This window comes from Salvelinus fontinalis, chromosome 7 (genome assembly GCF_029448725.1).
Source record: "Salvelinus fontinalis isolate EN_2023a chromosome 7, ASM2944872v1, whole genome shotgun sequence".
NCBI lineage: Eukaryota > Metazoa > Chordata > Actinopteri > Salmoniformes > Salmonidae > Salvelinus > Salvelinus fontinalis.
This window is the reverse complement of record NC_074671.1, coordinates 28,776,438-28,798,723: the sequence shown is the minus strand read 5'-3', so window position 1 is coordinate 28,798,723 and position 22,286 is coordinate 28,776,438. Positions and strand designations below refer to the sequence as shown.

The 22,286-nt window shown below is 44.6% G+C and overlaps 1 protein-coding gene across 1 annotated transcript; it reads right to left on the bottom strand.

Annotated features, from left to right (window-relative positions):
• Positions 1-956: 956 nt before the first annotated feature.
• LOC129859340 (serine/threonine-protein kinase PRP4 homolog) lies at positions 957-21,520 on the bottom strand. Its single transcript, XM_055928986.1, has 15 exons — positions 21,407-21,520; positions 19,629-20,852; positions 19,292-19,450; positions 13,332-13,493; positions 13,140-13,221; positions 9,382-9,589; positions 5,881-5,948; positions 5,617-5,710; positions 5,210-5,357; positions 4,690-4,827; positions 4,324-4,477; positions 3,950-4,064; positions 3,691-3,842; positions 3,460-3,546; positions 957-3,132 (listed from the first exon to the last, which is right to left on the bottom strand). The coding sequence occupies exons 1-15, from the start codon at positions 21,463-21,465 to the stop codon at positions 2,929-2,931; spliced, it is 3,054 nt and encodes a 1,017-aa protein (XP_055784961.1). The 5' UTR covers positions 21,466-21,520; the 3' UTR covers positions 957-2,928.
• Between the last annotated feature and the right edge of the window lie 766 nt (positions 21,521-22,286).

Below are 22,286 nucleotides of genomic sequence, written 5' to 3'. Positions count from 1 at the left end.
CTTAGATTCTCTGTGGCTCCAGTCCAGAGATCAAAGGTAATGGCTCATCAGTCCCCGAATCTCTCGGATTGACCTCTTCTCCATCTGCCATTTCACAATGCCCATAATTCACCCAATCCTTTAACATTGGCAACCCAACCCATCAGCATCCATTTCAAGTCCTTTAGGTGCCATTGACGTAAGTAAAGCCGGGATTCACATCATTTTGCCTTTCCACTGGACATTGAGACTTTGATGGTTAGACCCTTTCCTAAATGCTCTTACCACTGCAATCACTGAGAGGAAATGGAGGACTCTCAAAGGGGTACGTACTAACTAGCGTCAGAAGATTTCAGCAAAGAGAAGAGCTAAAAATCTTCCCAACTGGACACATGAGATGGGCTCTTTGGCTTTGAAGACCAGTCCCCTTTAGAAAGACATTTCTCTTCTTGACTCTGCCTCTAGCTATGTCTCCTCAGTCTGCCTCAGACTCAAATGGTAGGGGGAGTCAGGGGCCAGGTTGGTGCTCTCAGGGCAAAACTTCACTGGTAAATGGAGAGAGATGGGGATACCTATCAGTGCGAGGTCACGTTTTCAATATCTTCCTGAGTCAACATCCAAACGTACAGAGGAAGTCAACAAGGTATTGCTTAGAAATTACACTGAAGACAAGGATGCCCTCTACCCAGTTATCCATTTGCCTTAGCCACAGAACCCCATCAATAATTAGAATTGCTTAATTGTTTTATTCTTTATTTAACTAGGCAAATCAGTTAAGAACAAATTCTTATTTACAATGACAGCCTAGAAAGACAGATTTTTACCTTGTCAGCGCGGGGATTCGACCCAGCAACCTTACGGTTACTGGCCCAATGCTCTAACCACTAGGCTACCTTAATTCAGGAAATAGATAGAAAAATTACACTGGTGTACATTTGTATAGTAGTATACTTGAGAACAGAAGAGCAAAGACAATATTGAATAGGAAATATTTTATTACTAAAAGTGGTGGTGCACTGAAGGTGCTCTTTTCACATCTCAGTTCTTTGCTTAAATCACAAGAGTTTTTTCCTCAATGAGAAAAGAAACAAATCAAACATGAAAATCTTTAACATGGAGAAAGACAGTGGCAACAATGGAATATATACAACATGGGAGGAGAACGAGGTGGCGGCTTTCACAGGCCGGCATTGTTCTGTGTTCTACACACAAGGCTCATACAGGAGGCACTTAAATCTGAGAGCCTATAGCCAGGACCGTGTCAGAGAGAGAGGAGGAAATATGTGAAACCGTTGGAGTCAGTGGGGCTGCTCTGTTCTGTAAAATAACACAATGACCGACCTTGAAATGGAGCGGTCTTATTGTTCGAGGGGAGTACAGTACGACTGTTGAGTCCATTCCTTAAGCACAGGCCTGGGACCTGTGAAATGGGGATTGTGGTGCCATCATGTGGGACACCAATGCTGCTACGCACACACTAGGTTATCATCCAATTGGTGAATATTCTAAAATCCACAAAAACAATATGCACATTTCCCCAAAAGAGATGTTTCCATCAAAATGACTTGTTCCAGATAAAAGGCTGAGCGTGATCTAGCGCAGTTACTTTAAATGTACAGAATAAGTTAAATTGGTTTCCATCACATTTTCAACTCCACTGATGGTTTTCGGCACCGTTATATAGCGAATGTGCCCGCTCTGGTCTTGGTACGTGTGCTCTAGCCAACAGCTTGCAGATACAGTGCGGGTAGGCTACCTACATGATGAGATTATTATGGATAAAAGTGAGATTATTTGTATTTGTCAAACGGCAGTCAAGCATCAATCATGTCACCAGAATAAGACCCTCTATATTTATTAGGAAAGGAGCATCAAGCTCATCACCGTGCACTTTCACCCCCCTATGAAGTTCACCATAACTTATTTGATCTGTAGCCTATTTAACTGCATGCTTTCTCGAGTCGTAGTGGGAGGACAATCATTGCGTGACTGGTTATTATATAAATTTTTGTAAAAAAAAAAAAAGTTTCTGCCATTTTTCACGTAATGAATTTTACCGACAAAAACATCCCACCCTGTCTAGTGTTTTTGTATCCAACGTGTACTTTCCTCGCATAAAAAGGTTGGCTGGAAACCTGGTTACAGAGAGCATTAACAGTACACAGGCTTATGCTAGACACATCTAGAGCACAACGAAGGGGTGCACATTCAAGAGCATGCACAGTCGCAGAATGAGCAATGTTGGTGATCATTAAAAATTTAACAGTTGAAGATGATGCATCTCCTTGATGCGACTAGTATACAACACACATTTCTAAACCGACCTACACTCAGGTACTTCGACAATGCATTAGACATGTTTACAAGAATTTTATTATTTTAATGTCATTCACTTCAATGCCAGTTAAATAGAAATAGTCCATAACTGCTGCATCACCGCCGGAGGGGGGTGGGGTGTATGATGATAAATCAAAATTATTTTTTTCTTCTTCATGAATGTCTATTTTACTTATTTACAATTAAAACATACCAGGTTATCGTACCCATCATAATCAAAATAGGGGAAACAATTTATCCATAACATTCTCAATGGGGCGTCTGGTCTTGTATTTCTACCTGGCAAGGCTGGTCTGGTTGATGGTTGGGCTGGTTTGAGGTCAGATCTTCTCCTGGATGAAGGGGGTGCTGCAGGGCCTGTCTGATGGTTGGGCTGGTCTGAATTCAGATCTTCGCCTGGTTGATGCTTGGGCTGGTCTGAGTCCAGATCTTCTCCTGGATCAATGGGTGCTGCAGGGCCTGGTTGATGGTTGGGCTGTTCTGAGTTCAGATCTTTTCCTGGATGAAGGGGTGCTGCAGGGCCTGGTTGATGGTTGGGCTGGTCTGAGTTCAGATCTTCTCCTGGATCAAGGGGTGCTGCAGGGCCTGGCTGATGGTTGGGCTGGTCTGAGTTCAGATCTTCTCCTGGATGAAGGGGTGCTGCAGGGCCTGGTTGATGCTGATGCGTTTGGCTGGATCCAGCATCAGCGTGCCGTCGATCAGGTCTTTTAGGACCAGGACCTTCTTCCTCTGCTCCTCGGGCAGCCGCTGGCCACCCACCATGTCACACAGCAGGTCCTTGGTGGGGTTGATGGTGCTCATCACGGTTACCTTCTCCTGTGGTGTGTGGAGGAAGGTGGGGTGAGGATGAAGAAGGAGTGGGTGGACGGAGAGATGGAGGGAAACAAATAAATATATATAAATATATATATGCCATTTAGCAGATGCTTTTAAGCATACATTTTACATACAGGTGGTCCCAGGTTTCAAACCCAGTATCCTGGAGCCATGCAGTACCGAGCTACAGAGGACCACAGTGAGAAACTATTAAAGAAAATATGAAGCATCTGAATGAGCCTATGCAGCAAATCTAGCTGTTTTTAACCCATTTCTTATATAATTTCCTCGACAACTGAGCAGGTGAAAAGTAGAACATATACGAACCCTTTCGGTCACTTTGTCTACTTCAATGTAGAGGAAGTTGAGGTTCTGATCAAAGTGCTGGTCTTTGAACAGGCCTTTCCGGATCATCTGAGAACAAAATAACCATTACATCATCTGTATGCTACAGCACAGTGTACAATGCCCCAGGTTACGACTTCCTGTCAAAATCTAACAGAGAGAGAGACTAAGGCTAGGAGAGACCAGCCAGGTCCAGTAATGTGGACAGTTTACCTTGTTGGGCATCTTGCCCTTGAGGTCCATGGCCAGTTTGATCATGTGGTTGTTGGAGGAGCCGGGGAAAAGGATCTTGCCGGTGTAGAGTTCGTACAGCGTGCAGCCCACTGACCACATGTCTATGCTGTAGTCGTACGGCTTCCCAATGACTGTGACAGAGAGAGACATCATGAGGACTGTGATTCAAGCAGGGACAAAAAGAGAGCTCTATTACAGCTAAACCGTTATAAGCAAACAATCTCAAAGTAAAGTGTACTGATTTCTGGAGCTCTGTAGAATCTGCTGACGAGGTACGGCGTGATGTCGTTGTCTGCCACATGGGACGCCGAGCCAAAATCGCAGAGTTTCAAGATGGTCTTCGACTCGTTCACCTTGCAGGGGAGAGATAGAGAAACAGACACTGTTAGATGGGACCTTCAGGCCACGGTCTTATTCATTACGGCACAGTATCGCAAAACGCTTCAATACATTTTTTAACGCAAAGCAAAAACAAGTGGTTTTTATTGGACAAATCCATGTAGTCTCTCCCAGTTTCAGTCCTCTTTCTTCCATTTTGTGCCTTTGAACACGACCCGGCCTCAGTGCAGTTGTAACAGTCATGTGATGATAATGATAGTATGGGCCTCGTACCAGGATGTTGTCAGGCTTGATGTCAGCGTGGAGGATGCTGCAACGTTTGAGGAGTTTGAGTGCCAGGAAGAGCTGCTGGGTATAGGAGCGGACAGCCTTGATGTGAAGGCCCACGTCCTTACCGTACTTCTTCAGCACCTCGCGCAGGTTCATACTGAGACACACATTTCACAGAGAGACATGAGTTAGAAGAAGTATGCTAGATGACAAACACATCGTGGTGTATCCTGCCACTGAGGACATGGGGTGCGTCTGAAATGACACCCTATTCCCTATAGTGCACAAATGTTGAGCAGTAGTAAAGGGAATAGGTTGATATTTCCCACTACTGCCACAGTGCAGTAGTGGTAGTCTCCCAGTTAGTACCTGAGGGGCTCGAACACCAGACACAGGTGCTGCTTGTGGTAGAAGTGTCTGAAGAGGCGCAAGCAGTGGAATTTGTCGTCTGGGTCGGCATCGTTGAGCCTCTTGAGGAACTCCAACTCCTTCAGGCCAGTCTTCTGCCTGGAGACCCAAAACACAAAATCAGCAAGGTCAGCATCTATTGGTTTATTTATCCAGGTAGGTTGAGGTAAATATCTATTTCCAAAAAAGCCCTGGACGCTCCACATAGACGTAGCTAGAATACTTCTAATGAGAGGGCACATTCAAATGTATGGGTGGCGAATGCAATATGTTCCCCTAACCATCAGCGAACCAGGATGAGTCCCAAATGGCTCCATTACTCCTTTAACAGACACTCTGATCCGGAGCGACTAATTAGCTCGTTCACCTTACATACCTACATAGTGCACAACTTTTGACCAGACTCCTGGTCAAAAGTAGTGCACTATACAGGGAACGGGGTGCCATTTGAGTTCTTGAGGCTGCCTGCCCGGGGACCTACATGAGCTCGTTGTTGCGGATGATCTTGACGGCCACATCCTGTCCGGCGCGGGCCGTGTCCCTGCCCCTGATCACGTTGCTGAACATTCCCTGGCCTGTGTAGCCGTACACGTCGTAGCGCTTGTCCAGCGTCTCCCCGATGTTCACGCCTAACACACAGTAGGATAGACACGAGGGCCATGTTTAGAAAGTCTTGGTTATTTCCTCAATGAAATGTCCAGTTACTAGGCCTCAAATAACAGTATTAACCAATAGTGAAATCAAAAGGACTGCACTCATACACAGCGGAATACTAAGACTACATGGACTGTTTGCAAACATGGATGATTGAGAGAGCGAAAAGCTCAGCAGCCTTTCATCGATGAATTCGGAACATCTGTAACAGTGTGTCCAGTCAAGGGCACTTACGGTAGTAACCCTCTGCATCGGTCCAGTTGTCCCGGAGGTTGGGGTTCTCTTTGAAGTCCTTCCCCCCAACACCTGCTGCTCTCATCCTGGCACTCTGTGTAGATCAACATGACCAAACATTCAACCACACTCGCATAATGAACTACTGCCACAGACAGATCACTCATGGACTTGCATGTTTCGTCCAGAGTAGCACTCTAAAGATCAGAGATATAAACATGGCTGGAGATCAGTGGAGGGGAGTGTGGCTCCTGTAAGACTTACATCAATGGCTGCTTCAAACATGACGTCCGACTCCGTAAACATATCAGGGGCCGAGGGCTTTTTGGGTCCTGACAGACAGAGGGAGGAAACGAGAGATTTAGTTCACTTAACAGAAACATGCTTCAACCGGCACATGTTATGGCCCAAAAATATGACGTGAAATGAATGACCACTGGGGAACCAGACTAATTTACCACTCCGCATTTGGTCATATGTGTAACGTCACCACATTGCAACTTTCTACCACACGAGACAAAGGTGTCAAACATGAGAGAGAGAGCCATTGCGCTGTATCCCGTCAATGCCAGCACACCTTTTAAGAGAGGGGCCCTGGAGGAAGGGGAAGGGAGGAAACATGAGATTACACAGCCCAGTATGCCACAAAGGCGGCGTCTACAATTGACACTTACAGGGCATTCGGAAAGTATTCAGACCCCTTCCACATTTTGTTACATCCTTATTCTAAAATGGATTTTAAAAAATCCTCAATCTACACACAATACCCCATAATGGCAAATCAAAAACAGGTTTGACATTTTTGCAAATGATTACAAAATAAAAACAGAAATACCCTTTGCTATGAGACTCGAAATTGAGATCAGGTGCATCCTGTTTCCATTGACTATCCTTGAGATGTTTCTACTACTTGAGTGGAGTCCACCTGTGGTAAATTCAATTGATTGGACATGATTTGAAAAGGCACACACCTGTCTATATAAGGTCCCACAGTTGACAGTGCATGTCAGAGCAAAAATCAAGCCATGAGGTCGAAGGAATTGTCCGTAGAGCTCCGAGACAGGATTGTGTTGAGGCACAAAACATTTCTGCAACATTGAAGGTCCCCAAGAACACAGTGGCCTCCATCATTCTTAAAATTGAAGAAGTTTGGAACCAACACTCTTCCTAGAGCTGGCCACCCGGCCAAACGGAGCAATTGGGGCAGAAGGGAATGGTCAGGGAGGTGATCAAGAACCCCATGGTCACAAGAGTTCCTCTGTGGAGATGGGAGAACATCCAGAAGGGGACAAATCTCTGCAACACTCCAACAATCAGGCCTTTATGGTTGAGTAGCCAGACAGAAGCAACTCCTCAGTAAAAGTCACATGATAGCCCGCTTGAGTTTTCCAAAAGGCACCTAAAGGACTCAGACCATGAGAAACAAGATTCTCTGGTCTGAAGAAACCAAGATTTAACTATTCAGCCTGAATGCCAAGCGTCACATTTGGAGGAAACCTAGCATCATCCCTACGGTGAAGCATGGTGGTGGCAGCATCATGCTGTGGGGATGTTTTTCAGCGGCAGGGACAGGGAGACTTGTCAGGATTGAGGGAAAGATGAACGGAGCAAAGTACAGAGATCCTTGATGAAAACCTGCTCCAGAGCGCTCAGGACCTCAGACTGGGGCAAAGGTTCACCTTCCAACAGGACAACAACCTTAAGTACACAGCCAAGACAACACAGGAGTGGCTTCAGGACAAGTCTCCTAATGTCCTTGAGTGGCCCAGCCAGAGCCCGGACTTGAACCTGATTGAACATCTCTGGAGAGACCTGAAAATAGCTGCGCAGCGACACTCCTCATCCAACCTGACAGAGCTTGAGAGGATCTGCAGAGAATGGGAGAAACTCCCCAAATACAGGTGTGCCAAGCTTGTACCCTATACACCTAAAAAGACGAGGCTGTAATTGCTGCCAAAGGTGCTTCGACAAAGTACTGAGTAAAGGGTCTGAATAGTTACACTACCATTAAAACATTTGGGGTCACTTAGAAATGTCCTTGTTTTTGAAAAGCACATTTGTTGTCCATTAAAATAACATCAAAATAATCAGAAATACAGTGTAGATATTGTTAAAGTTGTAAATTACTATTGTAGCTGGAAACAGCTCATTTTTAATGGAATATCTACATAGGTGTACAGAGGCCCATTATCAGCAACCATCACTCCTGTGTTCCAATGGCACATTGTTTTAGCTAATCCAAGTTCATCATTTTAAAAAGGCTAATTGATTATTAGAAAACCCTTTAGCAATTATGTTAGCACAGTTGAAAACTGTTTTGCTAATTTATGAAGCAATAAAACTGGCCTTTAGACTAGTTGAGTATCTGGAGCATAAGCATTTGTGGGTTCGATTACAGGCTCAAAATGGCTAGAAACAAAGACCTTTCTTCGGAAACTCGTCAGTCTATTCTTGTTCTGAGAAATTAAGGCTATTCCATGCGAGAAATTGCCAAGAAACTGAAGATCTCATACAACGCTGTGTACTACTCCCTTCACAGAACAGCACAAACTGGCACTAACCAGAATAGAAAGAGGAGTGGGAGGCCCTGGTGCACAACTGAGCAAGAGGACAAGTACATTGAAGTGTCTAGTTTGAGAAACAGACGCCTCACAAGTTCTCAACTGGCAGCTTCATTAAATAGTACTCGCAAAACTGCAGTCTCAACGTCAACAGTGAAGAGGCGACTCCGGGATGCTGGCCTTCTAGGCAGAATTGCAAAGAAAAAGCCATATCTCAGACTGGCCAATAAAAAGAAAAGATTAAGATGGGTAAAAGAACACAGATACAGGACATCATTGGCCAGTTTGAGATATGGCTTTTTCTTTGCAACTCTGCCTAGAAGGCCAGCATCCCGGAGTCGCCTCTTCACTGTTGATGTTGAGACTGGTGTTTTGCGGGTCCGATTTTGTTCAGATCTGGCTGACCAGATGGTCAGGGAGGTGGTCTGGGATACATTGTGTGTGGATTTCTCCTCAGTCTATATGCAATCAGGCTATCGAAAGCGCATACAGTGGGCAACGTCATCAACACTCCTTCCAAAAGTCTCCAGAAAACGTGTGTTTTGGGACCGAGAGGCACCTTTTCATTATAAAGTTGGAGGAAATACGTTCCTAGTGTGAGAGGAATGTGTTTGCTCCCTCAAAAATGCTAGCCAATAAACAAATAAATATAAAAAGTTGGCTAAAGTTATATAGACCCATTTGTAATCCCTTTAGCATTGATTGCTAGCTAGCGAGAGGTTAGCTGGCTAGATAGCTTCTGTCATCAGTTTTTGTTGTGTTGTTATCCTATTTAGACTATTCCACCGTTCGTATAATCATACAGGCATTTGAATATAGCGTGGGAAAAGGGAATCCAGACACACTGTGGACACGGTACGCTGTGGACACGGTACACGGTAAAATATAGTTGAAGATACATTCCATGATCAGAACTCTATGATCAGAATACCAAAGCTGTATGAACTATCAAGTCTAGTCACAGCCACAGTTACTGCTAATGCGGGCACATTCAGCAAACAACCTGTATTACTAAAGAACACCTGTAAACTTCAAAATAAACCAAAAACCTAAAAAGTTATCACCAAGATGACCCACCCAGATTGTACATTGCATATGAGCTATGGAATATCTTGAGACGACAATACAGAGCAGACCAAATGGTACCCTTTTCCCTATATAGTGCACTACTTTCTTTTCTCCCAGCCTGAATCCCTTTACTCACCGTCCTTCTCCTGCGTGATGAGGCCTTGCTTGGCCTTGATGTTCTCCTCGAACGTGTCCAGGTTCTCCAGCTCGTACTCCTTGACGTCGGCCGCCACACGCTCCAGGACGTCGTCTGGCGAGGGCGAGCGGCTCCGCGTGCTGCTCTGCGGGCTGCTGGGCTCCGACGCCATGGACGCCATGCTGTCCTCGTTGCCGCCACGGTATTTCTGCACAGAGAGAGAGAGGTAGTGCCAGGTATAGAGTGGTCACAACAATGGAATTAAGGAAAAATAAGATACTGGTTTCGATGTGGGTCAATTTCAATAATGAAAAGGCAAATCAGAAAACATCCTATATTGGAGTAGTAGCCAAATATGAAACACTGGGCTGGGGATCCCTGCAACAGCTATGGACAGTTCAACAGCAGTTGTGATGATCAGGGCTCCAGACCTAACCATTTAGTCTCATTTTGCGACTTGTATTTGGCCGCATCTGTGCGAGCTGCCCATTCTACATGGTCACCTCACTCCAAACGTAATTTTATTTTTAAGGAGCTAAAACCATGATTTGGTCAAACAATCGAACATTATCCTCATGATTCCTGTAAAGATAAGATTAATCAGGGTATCTGCAGGTTACATGAAGTTGAATTTACAACCTTTTTAATGCCACTTGGAATGCCAATTCATACCAATTTTGAGGTCTGCGTGAGCCACACACCTGCAAATATTCCTTTACAGAAATGCACCCATGTTGGCAAAAATGAGCATTTTTAGGGCTAGCTCTTTCACCTGAGTTTATTGCCTACATGGCTCATATTAGCAGGCAGGTGTGCTATTTTAGCAATGAGCATTCTCCTGGAGCCTAACGGATATAGTAGTATAGTGGCTAGGCTATAGCTGGCTGAAGCAGGGGGTTTCCCATCGGCATTTGTTTGACTACCACAAAGAGCTAATCATTAGCCAGATCAAAAAACACGAAGTGTTCAGAATTTTGTCTTCGATACCAATACCGGCTTTTGATACTCAATACTATAACGATATCACCGTGAAAAAATTCATTAAAGTCAAATATACGGCACTGTTGCTGTATAAAACTCATCCCGTTGAACAGTTGATTTGTAGAATCTGGTGTGTTAGAGTAGGGCTGGAACAGAAGCATATACACCCAGTAGCTCTCTTCGAGGTGCTATGCTATTACATTAGAACATTAGTCTACAACCAAAAAGTCTAATAAAATAATTCCCTCATTTAGTGAATCAGGTATCAAATGACTATACTTTGACGCAAGTCAGCTAAACCAGGAGGGCTCTAGAATGACTCTTTTCACTGCCAATACAGACAAGAAAGAAGTTAGCTATTTCATCTAACATGTTCAGAGAATGCATGATGGATATTTTGATGTGTCATAATACGATCCAGAGTAATCAGATAGATTTTTGGCTCTTCAGAGATTCATTTGTCTGCATGTTTTTTTGTGTGTGCATATTGGCCTTGGCCCTTCAAACTCAGCTCTGGACCTCGGAGTCAATTACATTGCGTTTTTTCAATGTTCCCTCTAATCAGGGACTGACTAAGACGCGGGACATCAGGTTGGTGCAATTAGTTGTCAGGTAGAACAGAAAACCATCAGGTTCCGGAGTAGAGCTGGTTAGAGCTGCCGCTTTCAAGGAGCGGGATACAAATCCTGGCGCTTATAAAAAAATTCTGCTACGCCATCCAACGAACCATCAATAGTGGACTAAGATCGAATCCTACTACACCGGCTCCTACTACACCAGCTCCTACCTTTCTAAATAACTATCGCCCTGGATCCACTCCAATTCACATACCGCCCCAACAGATCCACAGATGACACAATCTATTGCATTCCACACGACCCTTTCGCACCTGAACAAAAGGTACACCTACGTGAGAATGCTGTTCACTGATTACAGCTCAGTGTTAAACACCAGCGTGCCATCCAAGATCATCACTAAGCTAAGGACCCTGGGACTAAACACCTCCCTCTGCAACTGGATCCTGGCCTTCCTGATGGGCCGACCCCAGGTGGTGAGGGTAGGCAACAACACATTCGCAACGCTGACCCTCAACACGGGGGACCTTCAGGGGTGCGTGCTAAGTCCCCTCCTGTACTCCGTTCACCCACGACTCCAACACCATCATTAAGTTTGCAGACCACATTACGGTGGTAGGCCTGATCACCGATGAGGATGAGAGTCTAAAGGGAGGTCAGAGACCTCTCAACGTCAGCATGATAAAGGAGCTGATCGTGGACTACAAGAAATGGAGAGCCGAGCATGCCCCCATTCACATCAACTGGGCTGTAGTGGAGCAGGTCGAGAGCTTCAAGTTCCTCGATGTCCACATCACTAAGGTGCTATCATGGTCCAATCACATCAACACAGTCGTGAAGAGGGCACGACAACACCTCTTCCCCTCAGGAGGCTAAAAATATTTGGAAATGGCACTCAGATCCTCAAATAGTTAAACAGCTTCACCATTGAGCGCATCTTGACTGGCTGCTTGGCATCCGACCGCAAGACGCTAGAGGGTTGTGCGTACGGCGCAGTACATCACTGGGGCCAAGCTTCCAGCAATCCAGGACATATATAATAGGCGGTGTCAGAGAAAAGCCCATAAAATTGTCAGACTTGAGTCACCCAAGTCATAGACTGTTTTCTCTGCTACTGTATGGCAAGCGGTACCAAAAGGCCAAGTCTGGGACCAAAAAGGCTCCTTAACAGCTTCTACCCCAAGCCATAAGACTGCTCAACAATTATTCAAATGGCCACTGGACTATTACATTGACGACCCCCCCCATTTGTTTTGTACACTGCTGCTACTCGCCGTTTATTATCAATGCATAGTCACTTCACCCCTACTCGGTACTGGTACCCTGTATATAGCCTCGTTATTGTTATGTTATTTAAGAAAATATTTACCAAATAAACTAAACTCTTCTTGAACTGCACTGTTGAATAAGCGCTTGTAAGTAAGCATTTCATGTTAAGGTCTACTACACCTGTTGGTATGATTGGTAAACCAAAAGCCTATCGACCAAACAATCAATTAAATGGGGTCAGCCCTAATGTGCACACGGCTGGATAGCTCTCGAAAACCTAGGACGTGGGTCTCAAGTATTATTTGATGTTTTTTCTGCCGCGGTGGAACAATTGAGCAGCACCGGCACAATATAACAGAAACACTGAAGTCATCTCCGTCACATTTTTAAAGACCTCTGCCAACTGAATTTCAGACGTTTTAAAACTTACGGCCTGTTAATGAGAAATTAATTGAAGACTACAAATTTTTATGGGCCCGTGGACACCAATTATGTTTAGAGTTAGCAATCTAGCTAATGCGTTTGAGTCTCCACTTGGTCATTTAGCGCCAAATAAATGAGTCTACGTAGTCAAATACATCTCTGTTGAACACAATAAAATTCTGGAGTCCTGTTTTAACAGTAAAATATAACTCGTGAAAATCACTGGACTAGGTTGCACATCAAAATATCTCGATTCATGCATTCCTGCATGGACGTGTTAGATGAAACAACTTATTTCTGTAAAACCATCTATGTAGTCTATTAGACCTCTTAACAAAGCACTGAGAAATACTTTATAAGTGATTACTTCATGTTTCTATTGCGTGATGCCACAAAAAAGATTTTTTGAGGGGGTCGGGGGCGACCAATCATGGGCTGGTGCCACAAACTAAAAAAGTCACCAGGGGGAAATGTTAGTCTGGAGCCCTGGATGAGGGACGGGGAACGGACCTGGACGATAGCCAGGCGCTGCTGCCGGCGCTGCTCTATGATGGCCTCTTCATCCACCTCCTCACCGTCAAAGTCCTCAAGCCTGGTAACAAAATTAACCCACTTACAAAAACACACAATCACCCAGATAATTACCATATTGCAGAGTGTAGCATTTGTCTGTTTGTGTGTGGGTGTTCACCCTCTACTCACACTTCCTCCTCGGAGGACTCCTTGTCGGCCTTCATGCCCTCAGAGAGGCTACCCTTGAACTTGTCCTCGTCCCGGCCATGTCTCCTCCTCCTGTCCCGGTCCCGGGAGTTGGAGCGCCGGCCGTACTGTCTGAGACGGCCATATCTGTCTCTCTCCGGCGACCTGCAGCGCACAACATAGGAAATATTTAGAAAACCTTGGCCTATGAGCCTCATACTCCAACATTACCAAAGCTTCATCACTAGAACCAGACAGAATCTGTAAGGAAACCATCTTACCACCACCATGACAGTGTTAACTCGAAATGACACAACGACAAGGTTCCAGTTTAACAACGTTTACTCAACCGTATTAGCACACTACATGTTTGCCATTGCACTCAGGCCAGGTTCATCTACCCCGAGACGCCTGCGCCCTAATATCAGAGTAATAGCCCCGTAATAACAGAAATATAGGGATACTTAACATGAACTTCACAATCTCACACTTAAAAAAAAAAAAAGACAAAACATCAACAACAATTAAAATGTCCAAGTATTATTCAAGTCCCCCATTACAAATGGGTTGTGTGACACAGTTTTTAGTTATATTACTCAAGCTGCCACTTTCCATTACTGTGAGCCTGTAGGAGCACAAGACTGGATGCTCTCTTTTTAGTCAGACAGTCAGCAAGCTGTTCCTTTGTGGTCGACCACAGAATCCGCTGGATTATCTGTGTTTGAATAAGTTCCTTGATGCTGCTAATCTCAAGACGAAGTATTTTCTCTGTGACAGACTTGGTTGACTTCCCAGCATCAACTAAGAAGTAGTTGTCAGTGACACAAACTACAGGTAGAATGTCCCGTTTTGTCTTACCAGTGGTAAGCTCTGAGAACAGAGTTGCAAGAAAGATAGCATTGTCAATTCCATCCGCAAGAGCAAGTGTTTCTCCAGCAATTGTGCTTCAGACAACCCTTCTGATCCTTTTTGACTGCCAACAGATGAGAATCTTCCTCCTTCACCCCTTTACACGATTAGATGTCCACCTTGTGTGCCTCCATCTGTAAGGTTCCCTAAGGAAGCATCACTGAAGACAACTAGTTTCAGAGTCATCTTTCCAACATGCTGAAACTTTAGTCACTTTTGTTTTGTGTTGGATGCCAAGTTGCAGCCATCAAACATTACATCAGGTCTATTCTGTCTAGCAACCCATAAAATTTGACCCATCTTTGACCTCAATTGATCAGCTTCAATTCCACAGAGGGGAATTCCTTTGTACGGCTCTTGGAAGAATCCATGTGGATAGGTTGAAGATTCTTGATATAGCTCTGTTGCATCAGTATTGTTCCATCAACTGTAATAAATTCTATGCCAACATAAAAATTATCATGCCCCTCACGGCCGACCTGGAAAACAGCTTTGAGGTGTGGAATCACAGTTGTAGCAAAGGTCTGTGAGCCACCCCAGATGAAGTCATCAACATGACAGGCAAGTACTCCAGTCACATTGCAGTCTTGATCAAGCCAATAGAAGACTGCAGGATCCACTTGTGACATGTTTCCACCTGTACTCAGCATTGTTGCCTTGACTTTGTTGTACCAGTAGAGTGATGCATCTGCCAGGACATACACACACTTTTTTAGTTTCCACAGTGTTCCTTCCTCTTTGCTTCAGGCGGAGGTCAGATGGAAATGTCCCTTGACAGCTCTGTTCCCTGCAAAAATGCAGATTTGATGTCTATGGAATGAAGGTTCCATTTTTTCTGGCAGATCACTGTCATCAGCAATCTGAGTGACTGAGGCACATGTCAGCGAGTCTTTTGGGAGTTCTTTAGCAGCCAGCCCCTCAAAACCTCTAGCCACTAGATGTGCTTTTGGCACTATTCCAGTTAAGGATTCTTTAAGGGTACACACCCACCTTGTTGAGACACATTTTTGGCCAATGTCTTTGACTTCATCAAACACTCCAATTTCCCTCCAATTACTGAGCTCATCTAGCTTAGCTGAGTCACATGACACGTCCTTTGTTTCAAGTACATCATCATTTTGAATGTCATTCCTGTTTTTCTCGATTTTCCATTGGTTCAATTCTGAGAATATCTACAAGTGACAGATCAGCTGACCCTGTTGTACCAGAAAGTGTAGCTGGTTCAGAGTACTGCAAGTTGTACCAGTTCTGGTGTTTTCCTTTGGCTTTTCCTGCTCGTCCAATGACGGTTGCTGTATGTGGAATACCACTTTCTCTGTCCATGTATTTAATAATACGTTTTTCCTTTGTGTTCATGTTCTCTCTGACTGTCAGAATCTCCATGTGCTCTGTGTCCGTCAGAATCAAATTTTTACATGGACTCTGTGTGATGTCTTTGTCTAAAATGTTTACACAATAGTGGCCTGAGGTAGTAAGTTCAAGGGTCACTGGTTGTTTAAAACATCACTGCCTTGTAATTTATGTCTAGTACAGCCCTGCCTTCTTGACGGAAGCTTTGCTTAATAGTAAGTGGATATCTGTAGGGACCACCTCTGTTTCAATGTGACACAGTCTGACCAATTTTCTCTCTCTCTTTACATTTTCCTCTGTTAGTTTAACTTGTTCATTTTTATGAGGACAGTCTTTAACCCAATGGTAAGTGCTTTGACAAATAGCACATTTTGATCTCCTTCCATATTTGTCTAGTGGATTTGTGCCGGGCAATGGCACCCTCTTCTGGTTGTCTTGAGTATGTGACTTGTTGGCACCTTTTCTCTGCTGCTCAGTGTAATATGCTGCATCACTCACTTGCATTCCATCTGTTATTGGCGCGACAGACGTCTCTTCACCAAAAAGTATTTTTAGTGCCGACTTCATTGACGCAAAAGTCACCACAGCACAAGCAGTCAAAGCCAACTGTTTCTCCCCACCATCCAGACAGGCAGTATCTAGAAACTTGAAAGCTAACACTGCATCCGGGAGAACCATGTCGTACTTGCGCATCCTATAGTACCTCTGTTGGAAATCAATTATGTAGTCCGTCATTGTAACCGAAATATCTCTAGTAACACTGTCAAAGTTTGAATATGCCTTGTAGGCACGGTCTTTCTCTTCTTTAAGAAACACAGAATCCAGTGCTCTAATCAAAGTTCCAATACCGTCATCCTTGTTCAAATCCTCAACGGATATTTCCAGTGCTGTATCTCTCGCTCTTCCCTCGAGCGATAATAGTGCTTGCTTTTTCTCATCCAGATTAGTAACCTGTTTCCATCTTTCATACGACCTCTTCTTGTCGAACCGAGGTGGCACATTGTAGTTATTAGCCATCCTCTGCTACCAATGTTAACTCGAAATGACAACGACAAGGTTCCAGTTTAACAACGTTTACTAAACCGTAATAGCACACTACATGGTTGCCATTGCACTCAGGCCAGGTTCATCTACCCCGAGACTCCTGCGCAGATGCCCTAATAACAGAGTGATCGCCCCGTAATAACAGAAATATAGGGATATTCAAACATGAATTTAAGACAGCATTACCTGCCTATTTGATGACAATAATTGCAACTAGCTACACATATCCAGTATCTGTAAAAGTAATACAATATTATACTATTAGTATTTTATTAGGATCCCCATTACACCGTACCCAAAACGAACACGCGCAAATTGATTTTGTCCACCTCACACCAAACACAATCACGACACGCAGGTTGAAATATCAAGACAAACTCTGAACCAATTATATTAATTTGGGGACAGGTCGAAAAGCATTAAACATTTATGGCTAGCTAGCTTGCAGTTGCAAGCTAATTTGTCCTATTTAGCTAGCTTGCTGTTGCTAGCTAATTTGTCCTTGGATATAAACGTTGAGTTGTTATTTTACCTGAAATGCACAAGGTCCTCTACTCCGACAATTAATCCACACATACAGTTGAAGTTTACATACACCATAGCCAAATACATTTAAACTCAGTTTTTCACAATTCCTGATATTTAATCAGAGTAAAAAATCCCTGTTTTAGGTCAGATAGGATCACCACTATTTTAAGAATGTGAAATGTCAGAATAGAGAATGATTTATTTCAGCTTTAATTTATTTCATCACATTCCCAGTTAATCATAAGTTTACATACACTCAATTAGTATTTGGTAGCATTGCCTTTAAATTGTTCAACTTGGGTCAAACGTTTTGGGTAGCCTTCCTCAAGCTTCCCACAATAAATTGGGTGAATTGTGTCCCATTCCTCCTGACAGAACTGGTGTAACTAAGTCAGGTTTGTAGGCCTCCTTGCTCACACACACTTTTTCCAGTTCTGCCCACATATTTTCTATAGGATTGAGGTCAGGGCTTTGTGATGGCCACTCCAATACCTTGACTTTGTTGTCCTGAAGCCATTTTGCCACAACTTTGGAAGTATGCTTGGGGTCATTGTCCATCTGGAAGACCCATTTGCGACCAAGCTTTAGCTTCCTGACTGATGTCTTGAGATGTTGCTTCAATATATCCACATAATTTTGCCTCCTCATGATGCCATCTATTTTGTGAAGTGCCACAGTCCCTCCTGCAGCAAAGCACCTCAACAACATGATGCTGCCACCCCCGTGCTTCACAGTTGGGATGGTGTTCTTCGGCTTGCAAGCCTCCCCCCTTTTCTCCAAACATAACTATGGTCATTATGACCAAACAGTTCTATTTTTGCTTCAGACAGAGGACATTTCTCCAAAAAATATGATCTTTGTCCCCATGTGCAGTTGCAAAGCGTAGTCTGGCTTATTATGGCGGTTCTGGAGCGGTGGCTTCTTCCCTGCTGAACGGTCTTTCAGGTTGTCGATATAGGACTTGTTTTACTGTGGCTATAGTTACTTTTGTACCGGTTTCCTCCAGCATCTTCACAAGGTTCTTTGCTGTCGTTCTGGGATTGATTTGCACTTGTCGCACCAAAGTACATTAATCTCTAGGAGACAGAACGCGTCTCCTTCCTGAGCGGTATGACGACTCCGTGGTCCCATGGTGTTTATACTTGATTGTACAGATGAACGTGGTACCGTCAGGCATTTGGAAATTGCGCCCAAGGATGAACCAGACTTGTGGAAGTCTACAAACATTTTCTGAGTTCTTGGTTGATTTCTTTTGATCTTCCCATGATGTCAAGCAAAGAGGCACTGAGTTTGAAGGTAGGCCTTGAAATATCCACAGGTACACCTCCAATTTACTCAAATTATGTCAATTAGCCTATCAGAAGCTTCTAAAGCCATGACATAAATTTCTGGAACTTTCCAAGTAGTTAAAAGGCACAGTCAACTTAGTGTATGTAAACTTCTGACCCACTGGAATTATGATACAGTGAATCATAAGTGAAATAATCTGTCTGTAAACAATTGTTGGAAGAATTACTTGTGTCACGCACAAAGTAGATGTCCTAACCGACTTGCCAAAACTATAGTTTGTTAACATTTTTCAACCACTCCACAAATTTCTTGTTAAGTGTATGTAAACTTCTGACTTCAACTGTAAAACAGTCAATCAAATCGTTTCTAGTCATCTCTCCTTCCAGGCTTTTTCTTCTTTGGACTTTATATGGCGATTGGCATCTAACTTTCATAGGTGTATTACCACGACATACTGACCGAAGTTCATTTTTTAATCACCCATGTGGGTATAACCAATGACAAGATGGCATATAGGTATTTGCTTCTATAAACCAATGAGGAGATGGGAGAGGCAGGACTTGCACCGCGTTCAGCGTCACAAATAGAACTGACTTCTATTTTAGCGCTTGGCAACGCAGACGCTCGTTGGCACGCGCAAGCAGTGTGGGTGCAAAGATTGAATAACATGTATGCGTACATTTATTTTGCAGTACACGCGACGCGAGCCGTGTGGTCAGCATTTTAGCTTTTGCAAAATCAATTATTTACAGGCATCATCTTAATTTCTGGAGGCTTGAAGAAGCCCCTGCAGATTTAATTTGGCTCAGCACATCCACAAGTTTCAGCTTGTCCCATCTCACCTGCGTCTCATTGGAGACCTGCTCCGTCTCCGGAAGGGCGAGGGGGACCTTCTTCTGAAGGGTGAGCGGCTCATCCTGCGACGTTGGGGAGCACCTCTGGGGCTGGTCTCCCGTGACCTCGCTCTACCCCCTGGCCCTGCTTCTGGACGTGTTCGCTTTCTGTGGAAGAGAATATAAAGTTTAGAAGATCAGTGGTGGATAGCAGCACATTCTTAATGCCCCATCCTAAAACAGTATGTGCCCTCAAATAGTTGCCCATGCCATGTACAGACCACTACTGTTGTTTGGTATAGGACAATAAGGGGGTGGACTGCAGGTTAATCCATAGTAAACAGACCGGAGTGGTGAGGAGCCCTGTCTGTCAGCATCCCTCCTCCTGGCATCTGGGGAGCGACTGCGGCCTCTCCTTGCTGGGGACCTGGCTGATCTGGAAGGAGAGCCTTGTTTGGAGGTGGAGGCTGAAGCGGATGCCTGCTGGGAGTCTCTGGTGGGGTGTGGGGAGGCGCTGCGTCTCCTCGAGGGGCTAATGGGCACTCCTCCTCGCCTGTGGGGAGAGCGGTTCTCTTTCCCTGACGAAGCATCCTTGGAAGGTGACTTTGTCGGCCTCTTGTCTCGCTCTCTTTCTGACTCCGACCGCCCTGGACGCTCCCGTGATCTGGACCTCCGGCTGCCACGCTCCGTGTTTGGTCTGTCGTCAGGCTGGGGCGAAGAGCGTTTGACTGAGCGGACGCTCCTCTGCTCTGCTCTCCTGCTGGAGGGGGAAGGAGACTTCTTGTTTCTCTCTTTGGACCTTCCCCCGCTTTGGGAACGCTTTCTCTCTTTTGATTTGCTGCGGCCACGGCCTTTGGCGGCCACGTCTTTGCTGCCTTTGGTTGTTTTGTCCGACTTGGATTCCTTGCCTGTCCTCTCCTTGGACTTGCTCCGACTGTGGCGCTTAGAGCTGGACTTGCTGGCTTCTGTGGAGTCCCGTCTGGCTTTACCACTCCTACCCCTGGGGGAGGGGGGTTTCCCCATGCTGCCCTTCTGACGCTGCTCCCCGTTCCGGACCCTGCCCTCTCCGTCTCCCTCCTCAGAGCCAGAGTTATAACCCTGTAGGATGAGGCCCATGCCTGACTGCACCTTACCCCCTTCCATCACCTGGCTGTCCAGCTCAGCTTTAATCATGGCCCTCTGTTTCTCCAACTCCTCCAATAAGGCCTTGTCGTCAGATGAAGGGGAGATGTGAGTCTTTCTCTGGCTGGAGGCGCTGTTGATACCAGGGGCAGAAGAAGAAGAGCCATCTTTACGTTTGTGTTTCTTGTGTTTGTGTCGATGTTTGCGCTTTCGATCCTTGTCCTCTTCGGACGCGTGCTTGTGTTTTTTGTGCTTGCTGCGGTGTTTGTGTTTCTTCTTCTTGTGTTTGCTGCCACTGCTGTGATGTTTGGACACATTCGCTGTCTTTTCTCCGTTAGTTTCTGCTTCCCCCTCTCCGACTTCTTTCTCCTCCCGCTCTTCTTCTTCTGAATTCTCACCACTCTCCTCCTCACTCCCACTCTTGTCATGGCTCTCCAAATCTTCTTTCCTAAGGTACAAAGATTGGTAAAATATATAATTTAAACCAAACCATTTTTTTGTAACTTGGCTAGCTACAACATGAATTGTCCAAAATATGACTTAACACAGCAAACAAAATCTGTAACTGCTAGCTATCCTTGCTTCCCGACTTGACCGCCAAGTCAGCGAGCTAGCTGACCGCTAGCTAACGCGCTAGCAAGCTACTGTAGCAAACAATGGCTAGCTTGCTACGTTAGCTTCTTAGCTACGTATGCAATAAGCATTGCTAGCCAGATAGTTAGCGAGTTAACTAGAATGTTAAGTTGCATGTTAGGACACTCGGGATTGATTGGTTTATGGTATGGTTTCACTATAGAAAACATTTTAACATGTCAGCAAACCCTTTCGAACATTGGGCTAGCTAAGAGTTAGCAGGCTAGCTCTATTTAGCTAGCCTGATACTGTTTCAACGCTGCAGAAAACAGATGCACCGACGACAACGTCGACTTGCCAAAAGCACTGAATCGGGTGAAAGTACTACAAATAAGTTGCATGGTCGTCTAATCTTCTAAAATGTCTTACACGTGCTCGTTTCCGTTATTCATTCTGCTAGACGCGATATCCATCTCTACATCGGCCATTTTCCTCAGCCGGGGTGTTTCTTCCTTCAATGTATTGTACACAGGACACACAACTGCAAAAAAACGGTACTTCTGCCCTCTACAGCAGCCGCGATGTACTGGGTTGACTGAAAACGCTAAAAGTATAATTTTGTCCACTAGGGGACAGTGATGTTTCAGAGAATGCTGACAGTGGCAAGGGGAAAGTGGCTGGTAAATTTCTCGACAAGTGTTGGTCTATTCCCAGCTATAGTTATTCATAGTTTAAAAGCAAAACCTACAACCAGGGTATTCTCAGGCCCTCCCTCCACTGGGGATTCTGTCACTCACAATCACTTTGGAAAGTTCCTTCTCTCTTACAGCCTCTGAAAAAATAAAAATGTATGTTTTACAGCCTCTCTGATCTATCACCCTAAAAGAGCAGAACAAGATAACCATAGAGAAGCATTTTCTTTACCTCTTCACAGTACAGTTACAGTCTGTAGAGATTATAGACCTGTATACCCATAGTCGCAGGAAGTAGGTGAAAAAATCAGAATAAAAAATTGATATCATTTTACTTTGGGAATTTTTCCCCACCACAAAAGTAGTGCGCTGGGCCTTTACTGGTCCTGTATTAGAGGACCGATATAGCCGTCTGTAGCGCATGCAAAAATCCCCTCTCCCGGTCAGTTTTTGTAGCATGAAGGAAATATCATAGAGCTGTTCCCCCCCCAAAAAGTCCCAAGATGATGAATGGCATCATTCATCCTCCACCCCCACCATCCAAAGCTTCTTCCACTTTCTCAATGGATTTGTGCAACATTTGTATTTATAGTCTAAATAAATAGAGTGGATTGTTT

Coding starts and splice junctions, on each gene's coding strand:
- LOC129859340 (XM_055928986.1), bottom strand. CDS start 21,465: ATGGCCGATGTAGAGATGGATATCGCGTCTAGCAGAATGAATAACGGA. Junction 19,451..19,628: donor CAGGGCTCCTCACCACTCCG/GTCTGTTTACTA, acceptor TCTCTTCCACAG/AAAGCGAACACGTCCAGAAG. Junction 5,711..5,880: donor TGTTTGAAGCAGCCATTGAT/GTAAGTCTTACA, acceptor TGATCTACACAG/AGTGCCAGGATGAGAGCAGC.